Source organism: Sorex araneus, chromosome 2 (genome assembly GCF_027595985.1).
Source record: "Sorex araneus isolate mSorAra2 chromosome 2, mSorAra2.pri, whole genome shotgun sequence".
NCBI lineage: Eukaryota > Metazoa > Chordata > Mammalia > Eulipotyphla > Soricidae > Sorex > Sorex araneus.
The window spans coordinates 15591980-15610905 of NC_073303.1; the positions used below are offsets into that span (position 1 = coordinate 15591980).

Genomic DNA, 18926 nt, shown 5'->3' on the forward strand with positions numbered 1-18926 from the left:
AAGGAAATTGTCTGCGTACAGAGGGTGGGATGGACTGGGGGTGGCGGGAGGGATACTAGGGACATTGGTGGTGGGAAATGTGCACTGGTGGAGGGATGGGTGTTCGATCATTGTATGACTGAAACTCACTCATGAAAGTTTTGTTAACTATCTCAGGTGACTTAATAAAAAAAATTTTTTTAAAGAAATGTAGCTATTATTGGGGCTATCACCCCACATTGCTATCTTGCAAACTCTAAAATAAGTTATTTTGAACTGAGTGGAAGGAGCTCAGGGCAGATACTCAAAAATGCCAGCACTGGCGTCCTCCAGATGCTGCATTTTAAACTGGAGTCCAGGCTAAGGAAAATCTCTGGGCCCTCCCCTTCTTGCAGAAGCCATGCTACTCTTTACCCCAAAAAAAACGAGGACTGGATCAGCTACACAAATGAACTCTCTATCTGAGAAATCCACCTGTATTTGCAAAACAAATATGAATCATCTTTTTCTCGCCATGTTTGCCATTTCTCCCCATCCCTCTCCTTGATACCTCAGTGTAGACCTTTGTCCCACTAAATGACTCAAAAATAAATGACCTCCATCTGTCCCATGTACTCTACAGTGCACAGTCATGTGACTGCCCTTGCCTGTGTAATTAAATGTGTCCTCTCTCTTTTACTCTCTGATGTTGATCTCTCTGCTTGAACAGCCTGAAACATCCTCAGAGGCTCAAGAGAAAATGTCCCTCGTGTCCCTATCCAGCTCAAGCTCAAAAAATGTTGACCAATTACTGTATATTTATCACATATTCCTTGCTGTTTTTCCCTACAATCATTTCATACTTTGACTAAGATCTTCTCCATAGAACAAAATGTAATATGGTAAACAAATTTTAAATCATTTATATAAGGAAAGTACCCTTTGGTAAAAAATACTTATTAATACCTAATTGTAATCATGTAAACCTGGTTTTTCATATGTTTGGTGTGCTATATCATACCAGTATTAATACATTTGGGTAAAATGGAAATAAAATGTGTCATCATTGTAACAAGAGAGTCAAATAAGATCAAATCTCTTTGTGTGTGATTACTCTTTTTGCTCCCTTCAATTTTTGAGACACCATGATTTAAGTTGCCATTAATAATAAAGCTTCAGGCATACAATATTCCAACATTATAGCTACCACCAGACTGTCATCAATCTCCCCCAACAGCTGAAGGTCCTTTTCTATCTCTCTCCGACCTCATCCCCTTTCTAAATTCAGTTGTGACTTTTGGGATCTATTACCATTGGATAACTGTTATTCTCTTATTATGCTCCTTTATATTCCACAGATGAGAGAGGTCGTTCTGCATTTGTGCCTGTCATTCTGACTGACTTCCCTTAGCATCCATGTGGTAGTAGAATCAAATGATTTCTACTGGATAGTATTCCATTGTGAATAGATATATTCTCTATCCACTCATCTATTCTTGTGCACTTGGGATGTTTCCAGTTCTTAGCTATTGTGATTAGTACTACAATGAACGTAGGAGTATAACTTTCCTTTCAAAATAGTGTTTGGGTGGGATGTCAATATAACTGCCAAGAAGCAGAACTGTTGGGTCATATAGATGCTCAACTCTAATTTGTTGGAGATGTGTCCATACCATTTTTCATAGAGGCTAAACCTGATGACATTCCCACCAACTCTAAATGAAAGGTGTATGACTATTCTTTCTTAAGCAGTTGTATTGTACTGAAAATCTCTAACTAGTCACATATCTGGCACCAGTTGGTGTTCCTAAGAATTTAGATTTGCCCAGAGTTTACACAGGTGTATTGCAAATTACAAAACCTGGACCTTGACTAATGTCCAATTCCAACAGAAAGCCAACTTTTAAGTTTTGTTTATGAAATATGTATGGTTTTAAGTTTTATTTATGAAAGATGACAGGCAATCTATTCATATCTATTGGAACCAATCTTCCCTAAAGTAGGTGATAACTATTCCAGGATAAAGATGCAGGAAGGCAGTTGAAACCTCAGGTGCAATTTGGGGGTGGGGGGGGACATCACTCTTTTCACCATCGAAAGAGATCTCTAAGAGGCCGCTGAATGATTTTTCTTCTTCAAAATGGAGGTGGTAGGTCAAATAAGTTTGAGATTCTCTAAGCTAGATGATGAGGGGAAGGAGGGGAAGGGAGGGGGAGGATCATGTTTGGAGATTCCAAACTAGGTTTCTATGGTAGTTCTTCATGCTGTAAACTTCCATCCCAGTCCACTGTAATAAGGGGCCTCACCTCATGAAACCTATTATTGTAGCTATTATATAAATGATACCATTACACTATTGTGTTTCTATTACACTATTTTTCTCCCACAAGAAAGCACATTTCCTTTAAGAAACTGGTTTGTCTGGGTTATTTTTGTTTGGGTTGGTTTTGGTTTTCTTTTGCTTCCCTTGAGAAATTCACTTATTTCCTGATTAAGGAAAGGGGAATTATATAATTGACTCAATTCTTTTCTTTTTCCATTTCATCAGCAAACAACTACAAATTTTAATGAAATTTTAATAATAATACAGAGATACCTGTAGGGAGTAGCAAATAGGACTATGATTATGCCAGCTTAAGGAAAAATGAAATAAGAGACTTTTGAAAAGTTTGCATATGGATGCTGACAATGTTTGTTTGTTTTTTTAAATAATGTATCCAATAGGTTATAGATAATTGTGTACTACTTCTTATGGAAACTTGGACCCAAGGACATATTTTATTTTTCCATTACTAGTTGGTCTTTTAAGCAAGATAAAGCAGAAGAGTCAATCATAAATAAACAAGAAGCCACCACTCATCATGGTAGGTGTCAGAAGTGAGTGAACTAAGATCCATTTGAGAAGCTTTAGCTTGAAGGGACAAGGACCCTGATCTGAGGAATATACTGGAAGGAAGGATATAAATAGATGGTAAGAAGATTGCGAATACAGCCTGTCTCCTTAGACTCTGAAACTCAATGTGAGCCTAGTAGCAATTGTTCTTATTGGTCAGCATGCAACATAATCTATCCTTTGAACTTCATCTATCTATAGAGGAATGCCAAGACTTGACATTACCCTGCTGTGGGGGCAGTGGTAGGAAAATGAACTAGGAATTTCTTTAGTCTCCCCTCTATAATAAATAGATCCATGTCAATAAGTGCCAGGTCTGCTGAGTATTGATTCAACTAATCCATTTGAAGCAGCCTAAAAAAACAAAATCCTAAAATTTCTAAAAAGCAAAAAAGTCGCTTGGGGCTGGAGCAATAGTACAGCGGGTAGGGCGTTTGCCTTGCACGTGGCCAACCCGGGTTCGATTCCCAGCATCCCATATGGTCCTCTGAGCACCGCCAGGGCTGATTCCTGAGTGCAGAGCCAGGAGTAATACCTGTGCATTGCCAGGTGTGACCCAAAAAGAAAAAAAAAAAGCAAAGAAGTCTCTCATAGCAGATATAATGTTTATTATATTGTACTTTGGTCTCACTGGTCTTGATACTCTTTTCTGGTTTATATTTTCCTTAGTCTTAATGTATGGGTGGATGGATGGATGGAAAGGTAAATAGTAAAATAAAAGGAGAGACATGGATGACAGGACTTGCAGGCTGAAATAACAGTCAATGAAATTGGCTTATAAATGGATGGGCATGGAGATTATCATGGTAATTGAAACAAGTTTCAATTATCATGCTAATTGAAACAAGTCAGAAGGGGAGTGACAGACATAGAATGACTAGTCTCATTTGTGGGATATAAAATAACAGAGTATGAGTATAACACCCAAGGACAGTAGAAACAAGGGCCAGGAGGACTGGTCCACAGTTGGAAACCTGCGTCAAGTTCTGGGGGAAGAGGTTAGGACAGAGAAAGGACCACTAAGACAATGATGGTTGGAGGGATCACTCTGGATGGGAAATGTGTGCTGAAAGTAGGTAAAGGGGCAAACACGATGGTCTCTAAGTGTTTGTATTGCAATGCCGGGAACCAATGCCTGGGAACAGCCAAAAACCCACGCCTGGGAACAGCCAGAAACTTATGCCTGGGCACCAATATGTCAGTACAAACTGACCTGTAACTAGGAACAACCGCTTCTTGGGAAAGGTTGCAGAACAATGCCCAGGGAAACTGCCACCAGGGCCCACATCCAGTTTCATTTAACATTTGCATTCTTTGCTATTCCCCCATTCTGCCCACTTCTTCATATACTCAATTATAAAAGACTAGATTAAGAGAAATAAAGTTGGAGCTTTCTCCCATTCTTGTGTCTGTCTGTGTCTGTCTCTTTCTCCTTGTATCTGTCTCCTTTTCACTCTCGCACTCTCTCCCGTTTACCCACGTTGAACAAGTCCCGCGGGACGGGACATTGCAAACCATAATGCCCACAAGTAGCAAAAAAAGAAGAAAAGTGCCTGCCAAGTGGTGTGTGTGTGGTGGGGGGTGGGTAGGGTAGGGGAATGTAGAAGTGGGTGGCAGGAGGGATACTGGGGACTTTGGTGGTGGGAAATGCACAGTGGTGGAGAGACGGGTGTTGGAACATTGTACGACTGACAATCATGAAAACTTTGTAACTGTGTATCTCACAGTGATTCAATAAAAATATATATAAATAACATAGTCAAATAAATGATACTTAATAGTTCCCTAATCAATGTAAGTAGTTTCAGTGTAAGTCCTGAGTGTGTGCGTAATTCCCTCCCTACGTGCACACCCAGGCACAGATATACACACATAGGCTCTCACATTCAAACAAGCACACCAGTGAGATAAACTAAGAGAAATACCTCATCTTGTCCACCGCCAGCCCCTTGAGACTTGACTTCTGCTTCCTGCTGCTCCTCGTGAACCTGGTCCAGTTCCTCACCATTCTCTTCATTGGTTCCTCCGTTAACACGGGCAGGGCCTGCCTGCTCCTCTCCGTTATCTGGAACTTTCTCTGCTGGTTCAGGGGCCTCCCCACCTCCTTCCTCTTCAACGTCACCATTCATTCCTGAAAAGTCTTCTTTCTGTTCCCCATCCTTCTTTTCTTTCTCTCCATCTTCTTCCTCTACTATTTCTGCTGGCCTCTGATGAAATCAAAAAGAATGGTAAAAGTAAGAATTAAAAAAAATCCTCTGGTGTATTATAATAATGTGATAATAATTTTCATCAGTCAAGTAAAACTTTTTTACATGTATACAAAGTACTTCACAGACATATTTGTGTTCATCGCCACAAAATATCTACTAAAAGCCACTCTTCATATTTTCTCATTTAACCCTCACAAAAATTCCTCTTTATTCCCTTTCATAGCTAGAACAAACGTGCTGCTCACTTCCCACTGCTTATACATAGAAGAAGCTGAATCAGAGTTAAATTTATGACTTTAGAGTCAGTAATTTCCCTCGAAGTGACAGCGGAGGAAATTGCAATATTTAGGTACAACATCAACTGGAATGTCCAGTCCAAAGAGAAGGAAAAGCAAGGTCTATTAGAGATTATGATTCTCACTGCAAGTGCCTGGCAGGTCTGCCAACTCGAAATACATAGAGAAACATATACTAAGGGGAACACAGTGGTGCCAGGATATGAACCCAGGTTTTCTGACACCCGACACACAGAGCTTTCTACACAAAGCGTAAGGGAGTTAACAGTGTATCTGTATAAGCAAACCAAAAAAAATCAAACAAAAAAATCACTGAACAAGGGCCAAGAAATTTTACACCCTTTCTAAGAAAGTAATAAACACTCAAATAATTATGATAAACACTTTGCTGTTATTTAGGTACAAGTAAGTCAGCCATAAAAGAGAACTAAAGAACAAGCTCTAGAGAAGGTTTGGGAGAGTAAAAAAATCCAGGTTCAGGTTGCCAGGAACTTATCAGCTGCTCCAGAATTTCTGTACCCCATTCATAAAATGGGAATAGGTGAATAATTAAATGAGATAGCGTTTAAATGAGATAAGTTCTATACAGTACCTCACGTATTATCTGGCATATCAGGGATCCTAAAACTAACAAACAAAATCATTAAAGTTCTCTTCTTTTCGGAAATGATCGTGTTTCCCTGCTGTCCACAAAAAAATGATGCTACTTTTAAAAACTAAGTAAGAACACAGGTTTCTTTGTTCTCTGTCAGGGTCCCCCGTGTGAGCCTTTTGCAATTATCTGATATTGAACAGCTCACTCAACCCTTTGGCATCTGTAAGCTGGGATCTGAGACACAATCGGCCTTGACTTTCCTTCCCGCTCTGGAAGCAGATGCTCTAACTTCCCAAACACCTGCCTCAAGAGGTAAAGAGCATCTCCTACAAGTTACCAGACATCAAGAGCATGGACTGGGAAGGAGGGTAGGGGCCACAGGAGGAAACAGACTCAGAGTTGAGGACAAAATAAGAGTTGAAATCCCACATGCTTAGGCTATGCCACAAATGGTCTCAAACATGACATCAAAAATGTGCTTTACAAAATGAGCGGGTTTCAGTTGTAAAACATCTTCCAAAGCACAGTGTTGATCATCAGACACAAACATGTAGCACGGAACTCAGGCTGACTCACTCTCTCGGTGATTCTTACTGTTGAATAGTGTAGGGCCCCGACATCCCGAAGCCATCTGCTCAAACAGGAGGGAAAGGAAGGCTGAATACTGGACAGGAACTAAGAATGGAAGTAGGGGGCAGGGGGGAGAGGACAGAGGAGCCGGGGGAGTCCAACTGCCAGCTGATGCTAAAGGATAAAAAACATTAAAAACAGCACTCTCCGCCCAGATGTGACCCCGAGTGGCTGCACACACGAATGGGTCCCCTGTTCCTGAGCGACCATGATCCCGGAGGCCCACTAACTACTTTCGGCACCCAGCGGCATCTTGCAGAAATGCCTCTAGACTGTAAACTAAGCTACGGCCCCAGGCCGCCCTGGGAGGGGAAAGGTTTTTCTCTCTCGGCCTTTCCTTTCCCCCCCCCGGCGGCATGGTTACCGCCATCTTATAAGGCCCACTAAACAGAGGTACAAGTTTGCAATGATACGACTTCTGGCAGAAATTTTTCTGGACTTAGAAATTTCTCTGGATACCAGAAATCCAAAACCTCATATGCTCTTCACTCTCAGCCATGGAAAACAAATTATCAAATAATGCCTTTTTGGCAGGTCTGATTGTTGGGGGGAAATTCCAAATAATAATAGTGAGTTTTCTGTTGAAATATTGGATGTGATCAAAGTAAAGAGAATGTAAAGTGAAAATCATCAGCCACACAGGGGGTGGGATGGGAGGTATATACTGGGGTTCTTGGTGGTGGAACATGTGCACTGATGAAGGGATGGGTGTTTGAGCATTGTATGACTGAGACTTAAGCCTGGTAGCTTTGTAACTTTTCACGTGGTGATTCAATAAAACAAAAAAAAAAGAAAAGAAACAGAAGAAGTGGGGCTGGAGCAATAGTACAGCAGGTAGGGTGTTTGCCTTGCATGCAACTGACCTGGGTTCGATTCCCAGCATCCCATATGGTTCCCTGCACACCGCCAGGAGTAATTCCTGGGTGCAAAGCCAGGAGGAACCTCTGTGTATTGCCAGGTGTGACCCAAAAAGAAAAAAAAAAAACAGAAGAAGTAGGAAGCCTCGCCCAGCAAACTTGGGAAGGATTTCTGGGGTTTTGGTATAAAACCTAAATGAATGAGGTTGAGAAAAAAAAAATCTCCAGTTTTTTTGCCCATGCAAATTCTCTTTGCACAGTGCTCTCCTCTGGAAGGAGCATGGCGAAGTCTTGAGATGGACATGTTTTGGAACAGAGCACAGAGGAGAGTTGCGTGAGATGGAAGGTGGGCACAGTTATAAAAGCAGAGCAACACCCTGGCTCTGGGAGGTGTTTATGCCTGGGGGGGGGGGGGATTCAGCTGGCCCTTGGTGCTGGCGGGGGGCGGAGTGTTCATCTAATGAGACAGTTCAGGGCTTTAGAAGGAGGCCCTGGTGATTCTCCAGTAAAAGTGCAATGAAGGGGTTTCTCAGACCCAGAGAGCGCAAATTCCTTTCCTGGTGGTTCTGCAAGGTTGCGGGTAGTCACTTGGGGGCGCTCAGAGATACTGGAGTGGGTGGGGGCAGTGGGACTCTCAGTCACTGTGACTTGAATAAGTGGCCCTCCCTGAACACCATTTTGGGGTGCAGGGCAGACCAGGTGAGAATCTCAGCAGGGCAGGTGTCCCCTGCTGAGACACGTGGAGGGGCCACCGAGGTGAGAAGGGGATGGCTCTCCGGGTCCTGGCCACTATGGGTCAGTGCAGGGTGAGGATGGCAGCAGAGATGCACGGGCCCAGGCCACCTCTGGGCGGTGCCCGCTGTCCGGCTTAGCACTATCCAGACATTTCCGGTCAAACTCACGTTGACCTCTGGGAAGTCCACCTCGATGACCCTTACTTAGCCAGGGGAAAATGGGGTCCACTCAGAGCTTCCCACCTCATTCACTGGGTGCCAGTATGGACATTCAAGGCCACCCCATCCCCAAATCCTGATACTCGTCCTCAAAGGAACTGCATGCAAGGAGGCAGACTCCACACCACCCCCCATGGTAAAGTTTCTCCGGGATCACAGGGCGTGGCCCCCTGGCGTCCACACATCCTCATCATTCTGACCTGCACCTCGCACTCAGCCTGGCTTGTGGAGTATTGTGGGGAGTTGGCCCCAGCTCCCTGAACTTGCCCTGGAATCCCCCACCTTCGCCCCCCAAAAAAGCCTCAATCCAAGCTGCAATTTCACTGGATGGAAATTGCAGCTAAAGGCCCCAACTTGGAAAATAAAAATTTTGATGTTTAGACTTGGCAACCCATGAACCAAATTTCTGAAATTTTATTGTAAGGAGCGAGCACTAGAAGATTGTTGGGCAGAGTACCTAAAATAGCCTGTACCAAAGATACACAAATAAGAAAGTCCCGATGGCCAATAAGAATATTTCCTTATGAATTATCTCGGAGAAAATGAAAAGTGTTGCAGAATTCGCCGTGACTCTTCAAGTCAACATTTGGCGTTGCTTTTATATCAAGGTTAGATGGCATTTCTCAATGAGAATGAGAAGATAGCACTATCTTATATAAACTCATAATCGTCCCACGATCACATAGGAATCTAGATGTGCCCCTTGCTTCTCTGAGAATATGGCCAAAGATCCTGCTAAACTCTGTTACGGCGATCACCCAGGCAGTGGGAGGGAGGGGGAAGGAGCCGGGGAATATCTTTTCCTTTCCTGACATCAGAATTTATACCTGAATATTACAGAAAGGCTGTGTATTGGTTTCATTTTGTGTTTATCATATTATCCCATTCTGCATTCCCAAACTCATATTCATTTCTCTTTTTTTAATTTCAAGGGCTGATAAATACCCTAATCCATTTTTAAGGAAGGAGACACCCAACCCTCAATTCAGGCTCTGTTCTCATAGATATTGTTATCATCACAACTAGCAAGCAGTGTTACGCCTTCATCCCATTAGTACTATTACCCTTCTCAAGCACAAGAACCTTAGTAATCACCATAAAACCACATCTGGCTAGCTTGAGTCTAAGAAATGCAAGATTTTGATGCTGAAATACCAATTTGATCCATTTACATAAGACAGTAACGTTTGTTAAAAAGCTTATAATCTTTTAAAAATATCCTGAGTGTAAAATAAAATTTATTATCACCAGGACACTGCAATTCAGGGCCAAAAAAAAAATGCTGCTATGATAGATCTGTAATGAATAAATGAAAAGCAATGTGCTTTTTGGTGTAATCTCCTTTGAAGCAGGTATTAAATTATTAAAGATGTTTCCAGTGTGTACATCAATCAAATCATCCCCAGAAGGAACACTGGGTTTTACACCCCTACACAGCACATCGACGCAATCTCTAAACTGGTGAAGGGCCTGCAAGGGAGGAAAAGAGAATTCCTCCTACAAGAAAGTATGTGTTCATGGTGGGAGGGAGCTATCTTACGAAAGAAAAAAAAATACAAGAGGCAATTAGGACAATTTGTGTGTTCCCTCTGTCCCCTTCTCTCTTCTTGCTTTGGAACGTCTAACGGTAATCCAGTACCCATCACGCAATTCAGAACTGATATCCAGCCCTAGCAGCCAGGCGCCCAGGAAGGAAAATGGACTCGGGAGAGCGGGATGCTAAGGAGAAGGCCATAGGCAGGACGAATTGCTTGCATCATCAACTGTGCCTTGGGAGTTAGACCATGAGTTATACACCAGGTCATATAATCTCCAACCACAGTCCTTCCATTGGAGACCTGGTAACCTGGATAAACCCCACCCCTAACACAGGCCTAATTTTAAAGGAGGCAGAGGAGGCAGACACGTCGCTGATCATTGTCTTACAGACACCGGCTTCCAAAGCTGACTATTTCCCAGAAAGCAGCCTTTCATCCAGGAGTAAGAGCATATCCGATAAAACCCATTTTTTCATACTTTAACGTGGGGTTGTGTCCCTCACCGTACAGAGACTTAACTTCTGGTTCCTCTGTATTTGGAGACATTCTAGGAGGTGAGTTAAAACAGGATCCTCAAGATAGAACCTTCATCCAACATGACAGATATCCTTATAGAACAGATTAAGCCACTGAAATGCTCAGAGTAAATACCACATGAAAAGGAAACCAACACTGCAGATACATTCATCTCTAGACTTCCAGTCCCCACAGCCATGATAAATAGATTTCTGTTATTTAAGCCAACTAGTATCTATTTTTGGCTTCTGGGTCACACCCAGTGGTGCAGTGGTTCTATGTTCAGAAGCGACCCCCCAGCAGTGCTTGGGGGAGCACATGCAATGCCAAGGATGAAACTAGGTCAGTTGCATGTAAGATGTGTCTCTTTTTTTTAATTGCAATTTAGTAAAATGGTTCTACTAGAGTTACTATGCATGGTTTTGATGAGCAAAGTTACTGCACCTTCATGACCAACAAAGTGCCCCACACCCTCCATGACTAGGGGTGTGTCACCCCTAGTCTGTCCCTTCCCTCCCTCTCTCTTCATTGCATGATAATTTCAGCTATTGGCCTTTCATTCAAAGGCCAAGGGTTCGTCCACACTAAATAATTTCCATTCTTTTATTCTGTTTCCCTATGTAGCACACATTGCTGAGATCATCTGGTTTCGGTAATGTGTGGTATTTTTGTACCAATGTGCGATATTATTTGTTCTTCTCCTTCTGACTTATTTCACTAAACACAATGCCTGCCAGTTCCAGCCACATTGCAGCAAATTGCAAGAATTTCTTACAGCTGCATAGAGTCTCATGGTGTAAATATACCACAACTTTTTTATTCGTTGATCAGTCCTTGGACATTGGGTCATTTTACTATCCTGGTTATAACAATGAACACTGATGTGAAAAACATCTTTTCAAATTAAAGTTTCTGCCTCCTGGGGGTTACAGGATGATCCCTGAGTAGGATATAGGATCTATTCCTTCTGTTCTTAGTTTTTTAGGAGGCTTCAGACTGTTCACTACTGAGGCTAAAACAGGTGACATTCTCACCAATGGTGAAAAAGTGCAAATGGGTGCCAGTTGTTTCCAGTCTTTTAGATTTATAAGCCAACGAGTCTTTGGTACTTTGTTATGGCAGTGCCAACATTTAATACTCTTCTCCAGAACCATCTTCTCTCTTTGCTTTCCTAACCACATACACACAAACATCATATTCAGAGTCTTTCATTTCTCCCCCCATAACCCCACTTGTTTCCTTAAAGACTCCCTTCAATCTGACTAGGGAAGTTGGGTTTCTCAAGGGAAGGGTGATGATTGACAAGATATGGCCCAATAAGGACAAAACCTACCTCAGACACAGAAGTATTGGGGAAAGCATCTCTGAGGAAGAAGTTAAAAATAATGTTAAAGTTATTCATTCAAATTAACATTTTATTTTTACTCTAGCGGGATAGAGCAATTGCACAGCGAGTAGGGCGCTTGCCTTGCACGTGGCCGACCTGAGTTCAATTCCTCCGCCCCTCTCAGAGAGCCCGGCAAGCTACTGAGAGTATCCCGCCCGCACGGCAGAGCCTGGCAAGCTACCCTTAGCGTAACCGATATGCCAAAAACAATAACAATAAGTCTCACATGGAGACGTTACTGGTGCCCGTTCGAGCAAATTGATGGAGCAACGGGAAGACAGTGATACAGTGATACTCTAAAAACTGTCCATTTGGCAACTGGAGTGCATCAGGTAGGGCACTTTCCTTGAACGCGGCCAACCCGGGCTCAATACTCTGGTACCCCATACGATCCTCCAAGCATCGCGATGAGTTATTCCTGCAGGCAGAGCAGGAGTAACCTATGAGCAGTGTCAGGTATGTCACCAGAACAAAACAGAGCTATACAGTTTCTGAAAAAACTGGGGGTAAATGGGACTGATTGTTGAGATAATGATACAGGGCCACAGAGCAGTGCTACAAGATTTATTCTAATAACATCACCATGCTCCTGTTCATTAGGACTCCTGTTATAAAGTAATGATAATAAAGAAACACAGCCTTGCAAAGGCAATAAATACAGATATGTTTCCCTCTACTGAAAGTCTTCTTCCCCTGATATTTACATCAAATTCAAATCAGCTTGTGACTCAAATTTTAAGAGTGCCTATATTCAGGGGAAATTGTTTCTCCAAAGGGTAGATCTATCCTGAATGCCGCAGTAGCTCATGCCTATATGTACCTGTGTCTAAACTGGGCAATTTAGGGAGAGTTAAGAAAGAGGATTTATTACTCTCCCTTCTACCCTTACTTCACTGATGTACTTAATAGTGCAGTAGCGATTATCCAAGTCATTTAGAGGATTCCAACCTCACAGCATCTCTGACATAAGGAATATTCAGAGTGCCACTAAATTAACAGACATACTCCATAAACACATGCAAATGCTGATAACATGCAGCCATAAAATCGAGGTTCTTATAAGAAGTTGAGACTTCTGCCTTTTGAAAAGCACATCATTTATCATAAGTAATTGCTCTTGTTTTTAATTGTTAGAAAAGTTACATCAGCTTTTTTCCCTTATATGGTGCCAACACTGGCATTTCATACTCCTCTTGCTTGTATAAGGATCTTACTAGTTACTCTGCAAAAGCCATTGATGCTTGACACATATGCAAGACAAAAGAGTAGTCCTGAAGGGTAGATGGTGAGGTGGGTGGGCTCAGGGGAGACCCTCAGCATTCAAGGGCCTAGAGACCATGCACACGGCTCCTAAGATTAACCCAGGATTCCTGGGTAAAAAAAGAGAAATGCAAATGAAATATGGAAATCATGTGGAAATAAATCACAAAATATCAAAAGCATCCATTACTCAGAAGGTATTTTCACAGACAGATGGGGTTTCTCAAAGGACTTCGATTTTAAACTCATATCACACCTTTGACATAAGCAGCGGCATCAAAAATTCCAAGTAGGAAATGCATCTAAGTGGAGAGACTACTTAATGTCCCACTCCCTCTGGAAGTCAAAGATGATTTTTTTATGCTTTCTTATACTTAGAATTTCCTAAGAAACACTTGAAGGTTTGCGATCATTGCTATAGGGCTGGGGATACAGTTCAGCAGTAGAGCACTGGCTTTGCATGTGTGAGACACTGGGTTTTATTAAAGCAACACACACACACACACACGGGTCATTTGTTTTTCTTAGGCAACAGCATGAGTCAGAACTATCAAGTCAACTAGCTCATCAAAATATCCTCCTCTTGGGGGAAGAGAGAGAGAAAAGGGGATAAGGCACTTGCCTTGCAGGAGATCACCCCAGTCCTATTCCCAGCATCAAATTTGATTCCCCAGCTCTGTAGAGGATCTCCAGGGCACCACCAGGAGTCATTCCTGAGCACATTCCCAGGAAGTGAGCCCTGAGCACCACCGAATCTGGCCCCCAAAGCAAAATGAAAACAAACATGAAAAAAGGGGGTCCCTACTCAGCCCTCATCCTCACCCTCACCCCATCTCTCACTCATCAAACCTTTCTCCCTGGAATAAATGTGACCTTGAAAGCAGTGATCAGAACCTCAACACGCCCAGTGAACTCCGAGGGATGCATTTCCATGGAATGCTTGGTGCCTTTGAAATCTGGGGAGCTATTATTACAACCTTTGGTGGAAGGAAGCTCAGTGGCTCATACAGCCGAGTTCAGGCACAGAGCTGGAAATCACAGAAGTTAGCATACTTGTTTTTATTTACGTTTCCATGGAAACTAATATCATTGTCATCATCTCCTTACCCAAGTTGAATGAGGTGTTTTGAAATGATCCATTTCAATTTCTCGTGAGAGCCAAGGTCTGCTTCCTGTTTTAAGCTTTCAGGGGCTTACTTCCAGAGAGAGGGAGAGCAGGGGTGTTAGACCTAATCTGACATATAACGAATTACAAAAACAGGAGTTCTGTCCAAAGATGTGGCCTTGTAAAGACTCAAGTTGAAGGAAACTTTGACCAGCCATCTGGCTGCTCAGGGCTGTGAGCATTCACAAGCATCCATATAAGAAGACGCAATAAATTGAAAACTTACATTTTGATAGCAAAAGGACATTTAATCATCATTAGGAAACAATTCCCCCATTAAACTTCTCTTTATTAGAAGTAAATGTTGATTTTTCTCTCTTCTTCTCTCCCCGAAGGCCATATCTGACCGTTTACTGCCATTTCTATCAATAAAACACAAATCTCTAAGCATGATGTTCAGCGAAGTTTGTGGATGATGCATCGTGAAATTCAAAAGCCAGACCGTGCTCATTTTAACTCTTCTGGCCATGGGAGATGTCTTTAGCACCAAATATAAATATGATTCGGCAAGAGGGTAATGACTTGAAAAAAATGACTCATAAAGCTCTGGTTGCATCTCATTCCTTTCTGTTCAGGGACGGTGGATGATGACTGGGTAGTGCCACACACAGCACATGTCACTTTGGGCAGGATAATAAAAGTCACAAATCTCTCCAATTTCTTTGCTGAGATGTTCTGAAAGCACCTCTCTTGACACCAGGACTCTGGGTACCTGTCTAGAGCCCCCCATTAACAGTCTGCCTCACTTGGGGGAAGTGCCACTCCCCAGTGATTGGGCTATGCCTCTTCCATGTGTATTTCATGGTGATTCCATTTTTCAAAAGTGTGGGGAGGGAGGGAAGGCATGATGAAAAAGAAATCAATAAAACAGTATCATGTTCTATATGTGTAGAGCAATCATTACAATCTCAAATGTTTATGTAGAGGCCAAATAAATAATGTAAGTGCTTAATTCGGGACAGATGCGCAGTAATAGGGAATGCTGTGGCTTGAGGAAAACTGAAACATATATGCCAACTAAGGAGCTTCCAACAGTACCAGCCCTGTGCCAGGCTAGAACATTTCTTCCCAGGGGGTTGGACCTTAGGCTGCATTTGTCATTCCTAGAGCAAATTGAAAGGATTCAATTTCTTCAGTTTCTTTTCCATGCGATGAATAGTGTAAAAGGATCTCTGGTTCAATACAGCAGACTGAGCAAATGGGATCTTTTGTTGTGGCTGTTGTTATTGTTAGTTTCCTTCTGACACTCCCCCTCCATATTGAGGGGCTTTAAAAAAATTGGCAAAGCCCTATGGACACACACACACACACACACACACACACTGAAAAGAAATAATAGCCACCAAATTTGGGAGACTAAAACCAATGGATGTGGGACCAGTAACTGCAGACTCATGGAGGCTAAAATTTGAGCCTAGAGGGAGGGGAAGGCATGAAGCAAGACTGTGCATGCTCGGGAAGAAAAGATAAACTATGAAAAGTCTGGACGTTGACTCCCTTTTGGTTGGAACCGGTTTACAATGCCCAATGACAGACACAAACACAAACACCCAGCCTAGCTGGCATTATGCTAGGCTATCAAGAACTGTGACGGGTTGAATTCTTACCCTTCTTACATACTCACACATCAATCTGTGGTTTCCTGGTCACTAGCAGAAGACAGGAAACTGACTACCAGGATGGAGACACTGATTTTATTGCTCACAACCTAGCAACAGTTGGAATAACAGCTTACTCCTTGAGGCCCCCTTCTCAAGGAGCAATGGGGGGGGGAGGGGGAAGGCACCAGTAGCCTGTATTTCAGGGAAGAACCCTAAGCTTAGAACATTTAAGTGTCTTCTTCCAAATCTTATTGTGAAACAATGCATCATATATCCAGCTCAATGACACCAAATCTTTATAATAAACAGCAAACCTGTCTGACCTTTGCACCATAAGGAGACTAACGTGATAATATCTTAACCTATTAAACAATCAGCAAACCCTGGTCTTTGCTCCACAGCTGGGTTACTAAGCTGGGTTAGTAAGCCTGGATTACTGGCATTTTGGACTGAGTAATTATTGGTATCGGGGGTCATCATGTGAAATGTGGGATATTTACATTCAACTCTGGCTGCTCCTTACTTCAGGCCAAAAGCACTCAGCCAGCCGTGACAACCAGGAATATCTCCAGAAATGGCAAGAGACCCATGGAAGGCAATACCGTCTCCAGGTAAGGATTGTTTCAGAGCAAGTCCCTAGTTTCTACCTTTCAAAGATGTTCACAGTGCAAACACCTTAGAGTCACATCCAGGACAAAGGTAATCAGCTCCCCTGTCCACATATGACAGTGGCAGACAAGGACTGCACGAGACTGGTCCAATAGATGCCTGGATATTTACTTCTAAAATCAGATCTGCTTTGTGGGCATTGACAAATTACTCAGCCAATTTTCACTTGTTTACACACAACACCCTCTTCCTGGGCCTCTGACTAATATTATAAAACAAACCATTTAGAAGAGAGAAAACCAATCCAAAGACATTAACTAAGTGTTGCCCAAAGGGATGTATATAATTATAATTTATAACTGAGTCAAGAAATATGTGAGTGTTACAGTTTCATTATCATGCAGAATTTTTTTCTTTCCTGGGCTAAATATTGGTGTCTTTTTTTTATTGATGATGCTTTATCTGACTCTATGCTTTGAAATTAGAATTTCACCCCAATCTCTTCTCCTAGATTTGATATTTCAACCTAGAGCAAGTAATTTTACTTAGAGGATCTCACCGTCTTTCTTTATGTAAAATGATGAGGACAAGACATAGCTTATAGTGTTAAGTGTCACACCGATTTGAGTCCAAAACTTCCCAGACAGTGCCTGCAATCAGGAGCATCCCCCAATCAAGAAGAAACGTGAGGGGCTGAAGTGATAGTACAGCAGGTAGGATATTTTCCTTGCACACTGCCAACCTGGGTTCGATTCCCTGCATCCCATATGGTTCCCTGAGCACTGCAAGGAGTAATTTCTGAGTGCAGATCCAGGAGTAACCCCTGACCAATGCAGGGTACGGAGGAAGAGGAGGAGGAGGAGGAGGAGAAGGAGGAGGAGAAGGAGGAGGAGGAGGAGGAGGAGGAGGATGAGGAGGAGGAGGAGGAGGAGGAGGAGGAGGAGAAGGAAGAGGAGGAGAAGGAAGAGGAGGAGAAGGAGGAGGAGGAAGAAGAAGATGATGAAGAAGAAGATGATGATGATGATGATGATGATGATGATGATATCCTCATAATTATTCTTTTTCTAATGGCTCTCTACACTCCTTTCTCTACACTCTCATTGGATTTTTGCACAATATGTGTAAGAAAACCACCTAGGCTATTTAGAAGGAGGTCAAGAACCTAGAATGAGAAGGACTATAACACCAGCCCATCCAAGCGTCTGAGCTCCACCCTACTTCTGAACTAGCTAAACCCAACTCCATTAAAAATAGGCTCAGAGAAGAAAGTAAGCCTGGCTTCATGATGCCTGCTTTTGTTACCTTGAACCTGCCATCCATTTGTGAAGAGTGCTCAGCATTTACCGATATGCTTAACAAATTTCTCTTGCATACTTATGTTGGAGTAAGGTAGCTTCCTCCAAATAAGAAATCGTGTTCTGCAGATACTTATCCAAGGCTGCTTAAGACTCATCAGAGATCACGTTCCCTTGCCAGCATCCCTCGGTTCTATGATCTTCAAACTTATAAGGAAAGAAAGACTCATCGCAGATTCTGTAACTTGTTAAGTGATTAACAAAGAGATTCTCTTTTGGTAATTCTGCTTTGATTTTCTCTTGATACTTGGCATTTTGACTGTGGAATATAAATTAGCCTCACTTTCAGCAGCTATTATGTGAAGTATATCCGTGAAGATTACTTTTCTTTGTCTTAAAATAAATATCATATTTAATTATTGCTGTATAAAAGTCTAGAAATTCCATTTTCCCTCGGTGGGGAGGGGGAATACACCTATGACTGACACTTACAAAAAATGATGAGTTGTCATTGAACCCGGTTAATAAATTGGATTTTTGAAATCAGTGTGACTTTTAACACATTAGCTCTTCACGGGGGAGCTGGTGCTGACAGTATGTGCTTCTGAAATAACCAAGCAGCAACTTCACACTGTTAAGGCAAATACAATTGAGAAGATCATCCACGGAATTTGCTGGATTGTGGAATTTTCTTTCGCATAAGAACAGGCAGAAATCCCCTAGTGGTTTCTCATTCCCTTGAGCCTGGCACTATGATTTCTTCCCCATTACCTAAATTCAGTCCTCCCCTTAGAATTAATTGTGAGGAAGATGGTTGAATTGTATTAAAATGCTGAACTGACTTTTATGCCTTGCATCATTCAAGAAAAAATAACATTTAGTCCCTCCTATAATTGTGCATGTACACAGAGAGAGAGAGAGAGAGAAAATCAGCACACGCATAACAAATGTTTGAGTTGCATTTATAGGCATAATTCCTTATCAAAAGACAAATCCCAACGACAGCCATTTAAGCACCCTATACCAAAAAATCCCTTGGCATTTTAAAAACTGATTTCCAAAATGGAAGATCTCTTTTATAGATTAATAAATGAGTCAAGACTCTCTTCTTGAATCAGACCTTCTTCACTTCATATCTCTTACCTAACCCCAAACACCAGATC

General features: G+C 42.2%; 1 protein-coding gene across 1 annotated transcript in view; it reads right to left on the bottom strand.

The window, feature by feature from the left end:
- The window catches only part of DCDC2 (doublecortin domain containing 2), a 156241-nt gene that overhangs the window by 1748 nt on the left and 135567 nt on the right, over positions 1-18926 (bottom strand). Inside the window, exon 10 of the mRNA XM_055127493.1 lies at positions 4777-5058. Coding sequence (XP_054983468.1) covers positions 4777-5058 — 282 coding nt within the window. The remainder of the gene's footprint in view (positions 1-4776; positions 5059-18926) is intronic.